The sequence below is a fragment of the Pagrus major genome, chromosome 16, assembly GCF_040436345.1.
Source record: "Pagrus major chromosome 16, Pma_NU_1.0".
Lineage (NCBI taxonomy): Eukaryota > Metazoa > Chordata > Actinopteri > Spariformes > Sparidae > Pagrus > Pagrus major.
Genome location: NC_133230.1, coordinates 1,823,297 through 1,838,296, shown reverse-complemented (window position 1 = coordinate 1,838,296; position 15,000 = coordinate 1,823,297). Strand labels below are relative to the sequence as shown.

The following is a 15,000-nucleotide window of genomic DNA, read 5'->3' as shown; positions in this document are numbered from 1 at the left end:
AATTAAAAGTGATATTTGCTTAAAAAGTTCAGACTCCTCATTACCTACGTTTTTAAATCCTTCTTATCTCAGCTGAGGATGACATTTATATCCTCGTCTCCTCTGACAAAAATTAATGCCTCTGTTTCACCGAAGCTCAGTTTGAATGCTCGTCTGTCCGTGTCCGTTATTTCAAGCTAAGCTAGCCGGTGGCGAGGGAAGACAGACAGCTGTCAGATTATGACCTGATAGGACAAATGTACACTTCTTGTTTGGATTTCTTCAGATACGACACACGATCTGGGATGGGACGCAGCCTCCTAAAACTTAAATATGTTGACTTGTGAGCTGCAGCTGCAGTCACGGCTGCAGGCTCAGTTAGAGGTCAAAGTTTAAACTTTGAAAACATATAAAATCTGGTTTTGTTCGTGCAGTAAATCCGTGTTTGAAGAGATGATTCACGGAGGATGTTCTTCGTGACGCACGACAAAAAAGAAGGTGACAAACCTTAAAAGCAGTTTGTAAGCGTTCCTCCTGCCGGCAACATCTAAATGTTCCTCTAAAATTAGTGTGACATGATTGAATGTCTTGTTTTCTGTCTTTTTTCAGTATCTCGCTCTCTCTCTCTGTTTCTCTGTGGTTCATCCCGGTGTCTCTCGCCCTGCAGGTCTGAAGGATATCCTCCATATGGTTTCCAGCCAATGGGATCAGCTCCAGCGGCAGATCCGGCGCCAACATGGCTGGATGCTCCGCGCCCTCCGCTGCATCCAGGCCCGCCTCCTCTACACCAGCCAATCGCACGAGCACTTCGCGGCCCAGGGAGAGCCGTCGGCCAATCGGCAGGCTCCGTGCCCATCTGACAGCCTCAAGGTAAAAAAAAACTAACGGTGGTTTTTATTTTCGTTTTATTCTCTTCATCTGCTTTTTGTTTGTTTTTCACTCTTTGGTTTATATCCTTCCATTTCCTCCCCGGTTGATCCCTGTTATCCCTCTCTCTTCCTGTCACACACACACACACACACACACACACACACACACACACACACACACACACACAGACTTACAATCAAATCAAACACACACACACTCTCGGTCCTTTTGTAAATTTCTTTGTAACATTTGTATCGGCTGCCAATTAACATCCTGATTGGTTTCTCAGTTCTAATTGGCTGCCGGTTAATTGGCTGGACTTTGTTAATTAGATGTAATCTCCCTTTCTGTCTCTCTGTCAGTGCAACCGTCCTGTCACTCACATCTTGTTACTGCTGCGTGTGTGTGTGTGTGTGTGTTTTCATGAGTCATCTGTGGCCTGCTGAGTCTTTCCTTCTACAAAAACAGATTTTAAAACGTCTTCGTCCTCCTCGTCCACATCGTTCATCTCCTCTCTCATCCTTTTTGTTTACTGAGACGATAAAGTCGGTCAGTTTATATCGATATCGTAATATTTTGCGTCCTACTATCTGTGTCCCAACCCAAAAAAAACGGGTTCTAGTCTGAAATAATGTCTTTAAACATAAAAACAAACATAAGATATTAAAAAACTGATCAATACCACACAGTAAGATAATTTAAATACATTTGGGACCTGATCCGACAGAAAATCTACCTGACACTAACGAGCTTCTGCATTAACCTGTTTTCCTCTTCGTCCCGTCTGTTTCTCTTCCCTGTTTTTCTTTCTTGTCACTTTTCATCCATTTGGTTTTGTTTCCTCTTCCTCTCCTCCTCCTCCTCCTCCTCCTCCTCCTCTAGTGGACCTGGCTCTGGTTGTTTTCAGATTGTTTAGTTGCAATTAGAGCTGCAGCAGCCTGATCACTGTGATCAGTCAACAGTGACAGCCATTAGCCAGCTACCACCTCTGTGTGTGTGTGTGTGTGTGTGTGTGTGTTTACCTTATAGTGTGTTCAGTGTGTGTTTGTATTCTGTGTTGTTGTTATGTGTGTGTGTGTGTGTGTGTGTGTGTGTGTGTGTGTGTGTGTGTGTGTGTGTCCATTAGCTGCCTGGCCGCAGCACATTAACAGTCCGTTCATTATCTGTGAATCTCCCTCCGCACTTAAAGCTTTGATCCGTAAAACCTCCCGACAACAAACTGAGGTGTGAACCTGCTGAATTATTTCTGTCGGCTGCACAGAGTTCTGAGCGTTTCAATCACTCGCTTCATGTTTGTTTCTCTGCAGCTGAACAATGAACCCAAACTAACAGAGACGTACAGAACCTGCAGAACAGAACCCGCAGAACAGAACCGCAGTCTGTGGGAACAAACAGAACAAAATGGCTCCCAGCGTGTCCGGGTGTAACCAGAGCTGTCGCAGTTCAGTCAGGACTAGGGTCATCCAGGACAGGTCCGAGTCAGGACTAAAGTCCGAGTCAGGACTAAAGTCATCTAAAACAAGTCTTAGTCAGGATTAGGGCAATCCAAAACCAGTCTAAATTAAGTGTAAAGTTTTACGATGCAAACTTAAATCCCAGTCAGGTCTCAAGTCACTGAAGACATGTTCAAGTCTAGACTTGAAAAATCGAGGTCTGATATGAAATCTGTAAAAACGGTTCATTATACATGTGAATTTATGCTCCTGAACATCACATCATTTTATATTTTTATTTAGCAAACATGATCCATCACAGATTTATAATGATTTCTTTCTTCTTTGATTTCTTTTTGTGGCTCTTATTAATAAATACCTGGCAGGTATCAGCCTGAAGCTGTATATGTATTCTGTATAAATCTGCAGCTGCGTTTGAAGACTTATGACAGAGTGAGCACGTATGGATCAAGCGGTCCTGCTCACTGGTTCTGGTTCTGTACCTGCGACCATCCGTTAACATTACAGCTCTGTGAGTGTGTTTCCCCCGCGAGGCCGTCACACATCTCGACGCTGCTGCACGAACGAGGCTTTACTGTGTGTTCATTATCTGCTAGTGCTCTTTAATGACAATCAGATGCACGACCTAATTACTGCCACAGACACCGAGGTGGGGAGTGATGGGGGGGGGGGGGGACTGCAAGGTCAACCAAGGGCATTGTGTTTGTGTGTGTGTGTGTGTGTGTTTATGGACCTCGGTTAAAAAAAAAGAGGATACAAGAATGACCAAGGGCAGAGGGTAGGTAAACACACCGCAGTTCATCTGTGTGTGTGTGTGTGTGTGTGTGCTTATTTTTCAGTGCAGGCTTGTGAGCACTATTAGCATCGACGTGTGTGTGTGTGTGTGTGTGTGTGCGTGTTTAAATGAACGTAACCTTGACTAAAGGGCAAAATAAAGGGCAAATTGGAATAAATTTATCAAATTATGAAGCCTCGTACAATATTTATAACCAGCGGATCCACTATTCATTACAAAAGATTAAATACCAACTTGTATCAATAATTCATCCTCTTAATCTTCATTTTTAGTGCAATTAAGAGCAGAAGCAAATGACATATTTCACACTCGGCTCTCAGATAGTTAGCATTGCAATTTACTGGCTGTGGCTGCGGCTCTGTGCTGCTGCTGCCGTCTGTTGAAAACTGAATACGTAACGTGTTTAGACACATTTATCTAAAGGCAATATAACCGCTGATTATTCATGATGTGACTGGTAATATATATACTTAACTTTAGATAACGCTGATCTGAAGAAATCAAGACTGATGGAATACTTAAGATACAGAAATACATTTTTAATTCACCAGCTTTAATCTAGTAAATGCCTCCGAGGACGGACTGAAACAGATTAAAAGATATATTATATCATATAGACAATATTTGGACATAGCATTTCTAAATGATAATATCGTGTCAGTGCTTCATGAAACATCAGGTTTTGTCCCGTTTCACAAACATGTCCGCCGTATTTTTGCTTCTTCTTGGCTGCATTGAGTCGCTCCTCACTATTACCTGCACCTGCACCGACTGTAAATAAAGGACATTTATTATTTTGGCTTTTTAAGATTTGTTCACTTCTGGTGTAACTGTACGTTTAAAATGTTTTTCCAAACGGGAAATTTCTCTCAAAGTCATAAAAAATGTTGGTGCACGAGTCGCCGTATTGTAAACATCGGGTTGATCATCAGAAACTTAAACAAAGTCGTGTGTTGTGTCGTCAATGTATCGATTCTTCTGCCCCTTCTCCTCCCTCAAATACCAAAAACAGCGGTCGACATTTTGTTTCAACATGACGAACATGAAGTCAGAACGCTTCCCGACTCAGGAAATGTTTCCATCCAGCACGAGCGTCTTTTCTCTTCCTTCACACTTCCTTCTGCATCGAGACACACGCAGATTTTCTTTTCGTGGTTGGTCCTCACTCGACCAGATTCTGGAGAGATGAGTGGAGATATATCTTCATCTTTGGTCCTTCGTCTTCCTCTCGCCGTCGTCTTTACCGAATAGAATTTACATCTAAATCCCAGAAGAAGTAACTTTACTGGACTTCGTGTCGACGTCAGTTTGTCGACTTTAAATGAAGTCTGACCTTTTTGCTCGTTTGTGATTCGCTCCGATCGCTCCTGAACTTAATTCATCTCTTCCTCTCTATTAATTAATCGCCGGTATGGTTGCTGTAGCAACAACAGGTGCGGTGTGAGGTCATTAATTTAGGCCAGAACCGTAACGAGTCTCCAATGAGTAATAGTGTGTGTGTGTGTGTGTGTGTGTGTGCATCTCTTGGTGCTCATAAGAGCTTGTTGTTATTGCTGTTAACATATGTCGCTGACAAGGTGTCGACTTTTCTGTCTTTCGTGTCATTTTTTATCCCTCCTTCTTTTGACTTTCTCTCCTCTCATCCATCCTTTGTTCACTCCTTCTCTTCTCCTCTCTTCCTTCCCACCTGTTTTTTATTTCTATTTCCTTTAACATCCATCATCCATCCGTCCTCTTTCCTTCCTGTTCCCCTCTTTTCTTACTTTGTTTCTTATATCATCCTAATCGATCATCCTTCCCTTCTACCCTTCCTTCCTCTTCATCATCTCTCTTTTCCCTCTCACCTTACCCTGTCTCTCCCTTTCCTTCCTCCATCCATCCTCCCATCCTTGGCATCCATTATTCGACACTTTCCCTTCATTCAAACCCTTGTGTACCGTTACATTCACTCACTCTTCTCTCATCTCGGATCTCCTCCTGCATCCTCCATCTCTTCATTCATCCTCCATCTCTCCCTCCATCTTCCAGATCTCCCTCCCTCCCTCCTCCCTCCCTCCCTCCATCCATCCGTCTGGAGAGGGGCGATTCATGTAAATGTCAGGAAATATCAGAGCCGGGGTGGTGGGATTAGGCAGCGAGGAGAAGATACACTGATACCAGCAAATATAACGCTCCGACAAGACGGCCAGCACCGGGGATTAGGACACACACTCAACACACACACACACACACACACCTCTGGCTGTGTTTGGACACACTGAACGGGTTTACGCGTGTGCGTCGTATGAGAATATCGTGTTGTGACTTCTGCAGTGTGTCGCTGCATTTTAAAGATTTGTTGTGCGTGTGTGAAGATTTTCAAGTGACATCTGTAGTGTTTTTCTTGCATATTGGAGATGAAGGTAAAGGTTGACTCTGTGTGTGTGTGTGTGTGTGTGTGTGTGTGTGTGTGTGTGTGTGTGTGTGTGTGTGTGTGCGTGTGTGTGTGTTTTGGCGGGGCGAGTGCACACAGAAAGAGACTGAGCGCGAGAGAGAGGTAGAAAGGTGTTTAATACGAGTGTGAACGCAGTGTAATATTTAACAGCTTAGTGGGATTTGTCTGTCACATTACAGGGGATTGGACTGTGTCTGGTAACACACACACACACACACACACACACACACACACACACACACACACACACACACACACACACACACACACTCACACACACACTGAAAAGGTGAATGGACGTGTTCAGTGACAGCTCCTGAATCTGAATCCTTTCTCCAGAGTTGGAGGTGTTCACAGTTATTTTTTAATAACCTCCTCATCACACCGAGGTCACGTCACTGCTGTTTTATAGCAACACAAGAGGAGTTAATATTTAAAGAACAGAAAATATCAGCAAATAAAAATTAGCAACAACAACAACATAATGTTCAGTATCTCCTCATTGAGACCTTTTTTCTCTGGAAATTGACCAGAGGAGTCTTTGGATCCAGTTTTCAGCGGTGAACCAGAGCGAAACTGGATGTTTCTTTACAACAACCGGAAATTATCTCAAGCAGGTTGAAATAAATATTAAGTTCTTAGTTCCTCAGCAGTATATCTAATATTTGACATATTGTCACACAGGACCGTCCCACACATGCACAGGAGGGTGGAGACAGAAATGATCTCACGTCTCAGAGAAAAGTTGGAAATTGTGGTGCAGAAATGGATAAAATAGCTAAATAAACATTTTCTTCTCCCCGTGTTTCCTGCTGCTTCTGACCAACGAGAGATGAAACACAAAGCATGAAATAATAAAGGAGTAAACATTTACACTGACAGGTCCGGTGTGTAGGAGCTGTACCCCTCGTCTCATCCTCCTCTAGAGTTTGGTTCGTCTGTTCCTGGCTGCAGAAACATAATTAATTCATTCAGGTGAATACACGCCAATGAAAACATGATTATGAACGTTATATTCCAGTTTAAGCTCTAAATCCTGCACACTGGATCTTTAAAACAGACCAGAGAAGAGAAAACCGGAGGGACAAAGAAACTGAGGGAGGCTTAAAACGAGGACGAGAAGAAGATCCACAGAAATAATGTTTTTATTTTATTTTCATACTTCTACTTCAGGTGTTTTTGAGGGCAACAAACTCCCCTCCTGAGATGGCACACACTGTACACTATGCAGGGAGGCTCACTGTATATTTTATTTATATAATTTGTCTGGAACGTACCAATTTCCCCCGAGGAGAGGGGGGTCGGTGTGTGCGGGGAGGTTGGGGCGTGTCACGCAGGTTGAGGTGGTGGAGAGGCGATGGGTCGAGATTAGACCATGTTCCTTTGGACACGGGGGACACAAATCCTGTTAGAGAGCTGAACCAAACAGCCCTGAGCACGCACACGCACACACACGCACACACATGCACACACACACACGCACACACACACATTACACACACACACACACACACACCCAGACACACACTTGGACACGCATACATCAACATATCTGACATGCAAAGACCACATGTCGTGTTTTTTTTGTGTGTGTTCTGGGTACATCTTGAGCACAAGCACATTATGTTTGTGTGTGTGTGTGTGTGACTGTGTGTAGGTGTGTGTGTGTGTGTGTGTGTGTGTGTGTGACTGTGTGTAGGTGTGTGTGTGTGTGTGTTACAGAGAGAGAGAGAGAGAGATTTTCAGGTAAAAAGTGACCTCCCAGGTGGCACTTCACTCAGTCTGAGCCGAGTTAAATAACATTTACTGTGTGCGTGTGTGTGTGTGTGTGTGTGTGTGTGTGTGTGTGTGTGTGTGTGTGTGGACGAGGCACTTGTACATTTGTGATTGTGACTGTTGGCACTTGTATGGTGACTCTGACTGTGTGTGTGTGTGTGTGTGTGTGTGTCTTATCAGTGTAGCTGGTGGAGACAGCTTGTTGGCCTCAGGCCTCTATTTCACCCTACAGACCACACAGAGGAGGAGAGAGGGGGAGGTGGGGGAGGAGGTGGGGGAGAGCTGAGGGATGTGGGGGGGAGGGGAAAGAGAGAGGAGGTAGGGAGGGATGAATGGAGCGAGGTGGAGATAGGTAGAGTTATTCACACATGGCCAGATAAACCTCCACATGTTGTGTTTTTAGCTGAACTCATCATCATTCTGGAGCGTCGTCCTGTTTGTGTTTCTCTGAACCAATCACAGTCGGGTCGGGCGGCGCTGAGTCCAGGTCGAGTCACAGATAGCCGAAGGAGGGCAGGACTGACTGAGCAGAGCTGCGACGGTCAGTCGAGCAGTCGAAAGAAAAGTCGCAATAAAACATTCATAATGATGTTTTCATCAGTCGATTATCACCTGAAACTAAGAATCGTTGTGTTTTCTTCGCTTTTTATATCCACAGTGTCCGCCATGTTTCTACAGTGGCCCAGAAAGGACAAACCAAACACTGACTCTAGAGAGGGACCAGTGTAGGTGCAGGTGCTGTGAGCTGTTTATAGACGCTGTGACTGATATTGTAGGAGAACAGATTAAATATATCTTATCAGTGAATTGTTATGTTGTGTATTAAGATTCTGCGACTTGTTCATTCAAACGTTTTCCTTATTATGTTGATAAAAGAGGAGATTAGTCGTATACGGGAGTCAGGGTTGGGATTGAGAAGGCTTCGCATAAGAGCTGCAGCCAATGATACTCATGAATTTTTATCTCTCTAATACATATTTTAAATGAATCATTCATTCCCTAGTGTCAGTAAAATGTCCGTCACAAGTTCGTCCAGCCAACCATCCAAAAAACGGAGACAAACAGCTAATCAGAGACATTTTGACTTTAAAAACTCCAATCGTTAAATCTCAGATTAATCATTGAACGCACCACGAAGGAGACGTTTCACAACAGCTCCTTTTGGTTTCAGCTAATACATATTTAGGACAGAGTGACACAGTGTTGTCTGTAACATCCATTTTTAGGACCACATGAACCTTTTAAACACTGAAGAGGCTGACAAAAGAACAGGAGCAGCAAAAGAAGGGAAGTAGAAATAAAATAAAGTAAAGAGAGAGGAGGAGGAGAAGAAGAAGAAGAAGAAGAAGAAGAAGTGCAGTAAGGTAAAGAAAAGCAGAGCGGGGAGAGCAGGTGATAGAGATCCGGGCCCGGCGACTCTGAGCTCGGAGATTGAAGCATTCTGAACATGCAGAGCGGCTCTTCTCCCCCTCTGAGTGATTTAAATATTGACCTCAGGTTATTACGAGCTTTTTAAATCAAATTACCGAGTGTTGGACTCCTGCCTGATACCTGATAGAGCCAATCAGACGGCTCGTCCCGCTCCCGGAGCTCCACCACACAGCACTTTACATAAATTAAGATTAAAGTTGGGAAGTTTGGGGAGTTAGTTTAACCACGCAGCGACACTATATCAAGATAATTTGTGTTAAAAAAAAAAAATCTCAGTGTTGGTGTTAATCCCTGGTTTAGGATCTGCTAAAGCTGCATTTCCAGGTCATTTGAAAGTGATAAAAGTCTGTTTGCAGCTGGAGGCGCAGCAGCAGTCAGTCTCACACCAACACTGAAGGTTAGCTCTTTAAAATAAACCACAAGATGAAAGTTAGCAGCATCGGGAATATATAAGCATTAAATTTACCGATATTTAACATATTGAGCTGATATTCCTCATAAATGTCTCCATTAGGAGCCCTGTAGTTACAAGAAAAAATATTAAAACTCCCCAAAAGAATTCACTTTTGAGCCGCGAGGCTGCTTTTATGGCGTCATTGCAAATTTACTAATGTAGATTTAAAACCACTTGAATTTAAAATTAAAAGCTGAAGTCAACGTTTCTCGTATTTTATCCATCAATTAGTCTTTGAAAAATAAAACGTTGAATGTTTGGAGGAGGGTTCGAGTGGGAGTCTCTAAAATAACTGAACCGAACCCAAACTAACGTCAGGGCGGAGAACAGGGCGTTAAATGCTTCCCCAGGGACCAGATCCCACTTCCCGGCTGTATATGCAAATATTTTTACACAAAGAAAGAAATATCTTCATGTGTAACGTTTGCCGAATGAGCAAGAAGGCTTAAATAGTTAGGAATTTGTTGCAGACAGCGTTTCTCAAAGTTTATACAGTTTCTTTTAACGCAACAAGTCTCAAAATAGAGCGTTTTTTAAAGGGAGTCTGGTGACTTTTTCAACTTCAACATAATATACGGAACACGGGAGCAGACGGGCTTTTACAGCGATGCCGCGACAAACGAAACATCTTAATGTTTTGTATTTAATGCCGATTTTACAAGAAGGCGCCAATTATCCAAACGTCGCTGTTGCCGTTTTACAAAAATTGTTACGTTTCTCCTCGTGATGCAACAACTCTTAAAATCACACGATTTGTAAGGGAGTCTGGGATATGACTCTGGAACATGTGCATCGTGACCACTACTAGCATGAGCGGGAAGTTTTTATATGTGCATGTAGCGTAATAAAGACAAAAAGTGGAGGAGGTTTTTATGATGTTATTTCACACATTATGTCAGTGAGCGATTATGAAGATTGATCTGTGCCTTGTTCAGACGTCTTAATCCTCTGAGAAGAAGTATAAAGTTTCAGTTTTTGTATTCAGTGTATGTTTGAAGCTGGTATTTAATTTCTGACCAGTGTGTTAAATTCATATTTGGATTTAATCATGTCGGTGATGGAGAACAAATATTAAACAGGAGTTAATATTAGCGGCTGGTCGGAGACGTATTGAGGAGTTTTTAAGTTAAATATGCTCCTTTTTCTGATAAATGTTCCAATAATTAAATTATTTTGACCAGATAACTAATTAGTTCTCAACTTTTCTGCTCTGCTGGTTTCAATCAGACCTGAACGTCAACTCGACTGTCCAAACATTAGGATTTCTAAAAGCCTTTTAATTCACTCTCGCTCTCATGATGTGTCCGTTCCTGCTTTCTAATTCCTCGAACTGAGTTTCAACATGTTTTTGTCCATTAAGCCCCTAAAAAAGTTTGACTTTCTGTTGTTGTTGTCGCTCATCAAGCCAATTGAGTATGAATGACGCTTTAATTGATGCTTCAGCCCAAAACAAAGTCGAACACGTCGACGTTCTTAAAACTGTTTTCTGACCTTTTTTGCATCAGAGCCTGCGTGATATTGAGCGCTGATGTTGTTAATTATCACCAATAATGACTGAAAACAGCCTCAGTGAATGCTCCTCTGCACACACGCGGTCAGTGAATCCATCTTTTTTCCATCCAAAAGTTGCAGAGACACAAAGTGGAAGCTGTCTCACACGCCCTGCTCGCCTCCTCCCACCTGCAACATCTATAACAGCTAAATGAAATATGCAAATAATCGCCGCCGATCCCAATAAGAAATAATTAACGCTGTCTGCTCTCCGTGGCAGCAGCATGCCAAAGCACTCCAAAATGTAATTTATAAAGTGAGTTTAAAAAAAAAAAGAAAAAACAGAGCTCTTTCTGTGTCTTTGCCAACGGCAATCTGACGTTTCTAATGCACTCTGAGAGAGGGAATAAATTGATAGCGGCGGCGGCGGCGGAGCTTTTTTCTGTTTTAATTTTCCATTCCTGATATTTTTCAAATATTTAATTACGCGGATGGTAAAAGTGAATATTTAAAGTGGGTGTTTTTCTTTCCTTTCCTTTTTTTTTTTTGAAGCCACACAGGGTTTGTGTCACATTACCTTGTTAAACACGGATATGGCGGGCGGTGATTATTAGAGGAAGTAGTTGAGTTTGATGAAAGTTGTAGGAAAGTGGCGGCGACGGCAGCAGAGCGGTCGGTTAACGAGCCGACGCCTCGAGAGGGAAGAAATGAGTTTGCTTCCCTTCAGCTCGACTCTCTGACTGACTGACTGACTGACTGACTGACTGACTGACTGGTGGAGGAAAAGTTTGGATGTTTGTCCTCCAGCTGTCTCTGAGTGCTTCATACAGACGTGAAACTCTGACTGTCCACATGTGAAGCTTCATCACTGACACGACACAGAGTTATGGGCTGATATGTGGTCTCTGTCCGCCTGTTTTAAGACATTTTGTGACAAATTATTTGGAGGGAAAATTAAAAAAAACAAGACAAAAACTTAATAGACAGAGAGGATTTAATTTCAAAGTAAAAGCACGGGGATTTCATGTGTTTTTAGACTGGAAAAAGCTGAGAAGCTGTTCTGAAACAGTCGTTTATTCTTTATTAATTCTTCTCTGACCGACAAAAGAGACATGTTCACAACATGGAGACACACACACACACACACACACACACACACACACACACACTTCATTGGACATGTGACTTACACATGGATACAAATGAATAAATCTAAACCAGAACAATAAACACATAAAACCATAAACACTAATGCAGACGGACTCTCTCTCTCTCTGCCTTACACACACACACACACACACACACACACACACACACACACACACACACACACACACACACTGTCCTGCTGGTGGCTTAATTACATCCCCTCCTCCCCCTCTTTGTTCTCAAAGCCACACAATCAAAACCACATTTTCATATCATTTCACTCATTTGTATTCGTACATCAAGGCGCACACACTTACTGCACACACACACACACACACACACACACACACACACACACACACACACACACTTGCCCTCTCTCTCTCTCTTAGTTTCTGATCAAAGATTCTCCATCTTGTTCTTAAATAAAAAAGATAAAAAAAAGGACCACTGGGCTGTAATTACTACCAGAGCATCTGATGTGTGTGTGTGTGTGTGTGTGTGTGTGTGTGTGTGTGTGTGTCTGCAGTGTGTGTGTGTGTGTGTGTATGCAGGTTTTCTTGTTATTCTACTTTCATTCTTTATCTTCTGACTTTTCTTGTGTTGTTATTTTACCGTCCGAACAAATAATGACTCAGAATAAACAGTTTTTATGTGTGTGTGTGTGTGTCTGCAGTGTGTGTGTGTGTGTGTGTGTGTGTGCGTGTGTGTGTGTGCGCGTGTGTGTGTGTGTGTGTGCTTTACACAATCTGATGCTGTTTAAGAAATAGTGAGAGGGAAAGTAGGAAGACGAGCGTTGGATTGGATAATGGATAACAGGAGAAGAGAGCAGTGAGGGAGGAATATGAGAGAGCAGGAAGGACGAGGAGAAGGTGGGAGGAGATGAGGATTAAGATGACAGGAAACAAATGAAGGAAGAAGGAAAGAGAGATGGAAGAAGAGACCGAACAGGAGAGAGTGAAATACAGGAAACAGGACGAGAAAGGTGGAGAAGGAGAAGAGAGGAACGGTTTGAGGAAAGACTGATATGACGAAGGTAAAAAGAAGAGGACAGGATGGATGAAGGAAAGAAAAAGGAAGGACTCAGGTACAAGTTGGGAGTAAAATGAGTGTAAAGAGGGATGCTGGGAAGTTCAACAGCGTAAACCCAGGAAGAAAATGACGGAGGGATGAGATGTGGACTGAGGGATGGATAGAAACAGGTCGAGGTTAAAGAAGGATGAAGCAAAGATCGAACAACGTGGATTAGAGAGAGATGAAAAGACGGAGAGAGGTTTAATCAGATGAAAACAACAGGAAGGAAAGATAATACAAGAAGCAAAGATGAGAGGAAGGCAGGAGGAGGAGGGTTGATAGAAGAGTGATAAAAGCAAGGTTGAGGAGCAGGAGGGGGGTGGAGGAGGAGATGGAGGGATGGATGGATGGATGTGACGGAGGTGTGGAGGCTGTTTTTGTCTCTCTACCTGTGAGGCACAGTAAATCAGAGGCAGATAAGGTAATTCTGCGAGCCGTACATCATCAGGCTGCAGACAGTTTTATGGCCAGCAGATTGGCTGTAAGGGCTGCTGATTACAATGAGAGAGGGAGACGGGGGAGACGGGGGAGACGAGAGCGACGGGGGAGGGAACATCCAGGAAGGTGTTTGGAAACGACATCCTGTATCTGGTAAAAGTCTGACGGATAAATGAGGTCGACGCTGTGATCAGAAATAAATCTGTTGCTTAATTTATCAGTTTTTATCCTAAAGAAAGTATTAAAACTGGAAATATTGTGACAGAAGCATCATAATGTTGAAAAATTAACATCTGGAGCCTCAAAATGTTTAGAAGATTTCAAAATAAAATACTCGGTCTGAGATCACACAGGAAAACTAAAGTTTCTGTACTTAACTGACTGAAACTAGAATAAAACTAACTATATTTTAATGTCCAACATGGCTAAAACTAGTTAATATTTAGTTTAATTTGCAGTTTAAATCGTTCATTGTTCATCAAAATGAATTAATTTCAAATTTAAGATGTTTTCGGACATTTTGGCTGCTAATGCTAACCAGCAAACCGCGTAGCATAGTCGAGCCGAACGCTAGCTGCTAAATGTTTAGTCTATAACTTCAAAACAACATTATTAATTTATTTTTATTAACAAGGAATGAAACGACTCATTAAAACAAATGACGTATGATGTAAAGGTTTTATTCGTAATGATAAATCTGCAGCTGTGTGCAGCTTTTTAGCCTCTTTTAGCTGCTGGTTTTGGTTTATGGCGCGTCTCCTGTCCGGTTCAGTCTCATGAGGCGGTGGAGACCAAACACAGAGCCGAAAGAGAGAGAGTATTGGTCTTACATTCACTTATGGGACGATCCTGTTGTTCTGTGCCTGTTGGAGGTGGATGTAGTTGGTTATTTGCTAACACATGAGCCGTAACAACTTTATGAGTTAATAATACATCAGCTACTAAGCTTTCAAATCAATTAATAAAGCGTCCCTGGACATGTCAGATGGGCTTGCCTACACGGTTGCTGTGTTTCTGGAGCTTCCTCTCTGTTTTCTCACCTTCGGTCTCTCGCTCAAGGGCACTTCAGCAGGACTCACCGCTGCTGATGCGGTAGTTAAACTTGCAGCCTCTCTGACACATTCGCAGTCTCTCCCCACCGAAGCACACTAAATATTTTAAACATTCGACACTCCGGCAGATCAACACCGGATTAAAAATTACAAATGCCGCCGGTGCTTAATTACAATTTCATGACCTCCTCCAGTAAAACGGGTCCAGTCCAGTGAAGGAGGGGGGGGGGGGGGGGGGTCGAGAAGGACACAAAATGGCCGATGAGAAATGGCCGCCAGCGCCGAGCGGTGTTACTGTATGTGGAGCGAAAGCAGAGGGTGTTTATTTAGTATTTATTCTGCACTTCATCATCTCCCCTCCACTAATCCACTGGCTGCTGTACGCACCACTGACCACGCCGTATCGCTAACCTCTGCCTGGATCACAGAGAACGGAGAGAGAGAGAGAGAGTGTGTGTGTGTGTGTGTGTGTGTGTGAGAGAGAGAGAGAGAGAGAGAGAGAGAGAGAGAGGATGATGTCTATCCCTCCATCTGAAACCTTGTTAAATATTCATTGACAATTATTCCGCTTTGACCGAGGAGTTAGATGATGCTACTGCAGA

The 15,000-nt window shown here is 42.9% G+C and overlaps 1 protein-coding gene across 1 annotated transcript in view; it reads left to right on the top strand.

Annotated features, from left to right (window-relative positions):
- Window positions 1-15,000, top strand: part of akap6 (A kinase (PRKA) anchor protein 6) — a 154,611-nt gene that overhangs the window by 39,697 nt on the left and 99,914 nt on the right. Inside the window, exon 13 of the mRNA XM_073483069.1 lies at window positions 647-849. Within this exon, the coding sequence (XP_073339170.1) occupies window positions 647-849 (203 nt within the window). The remainder of the gene's footprint in view (window positions 1-646; window positions 850-15,000) is intronic.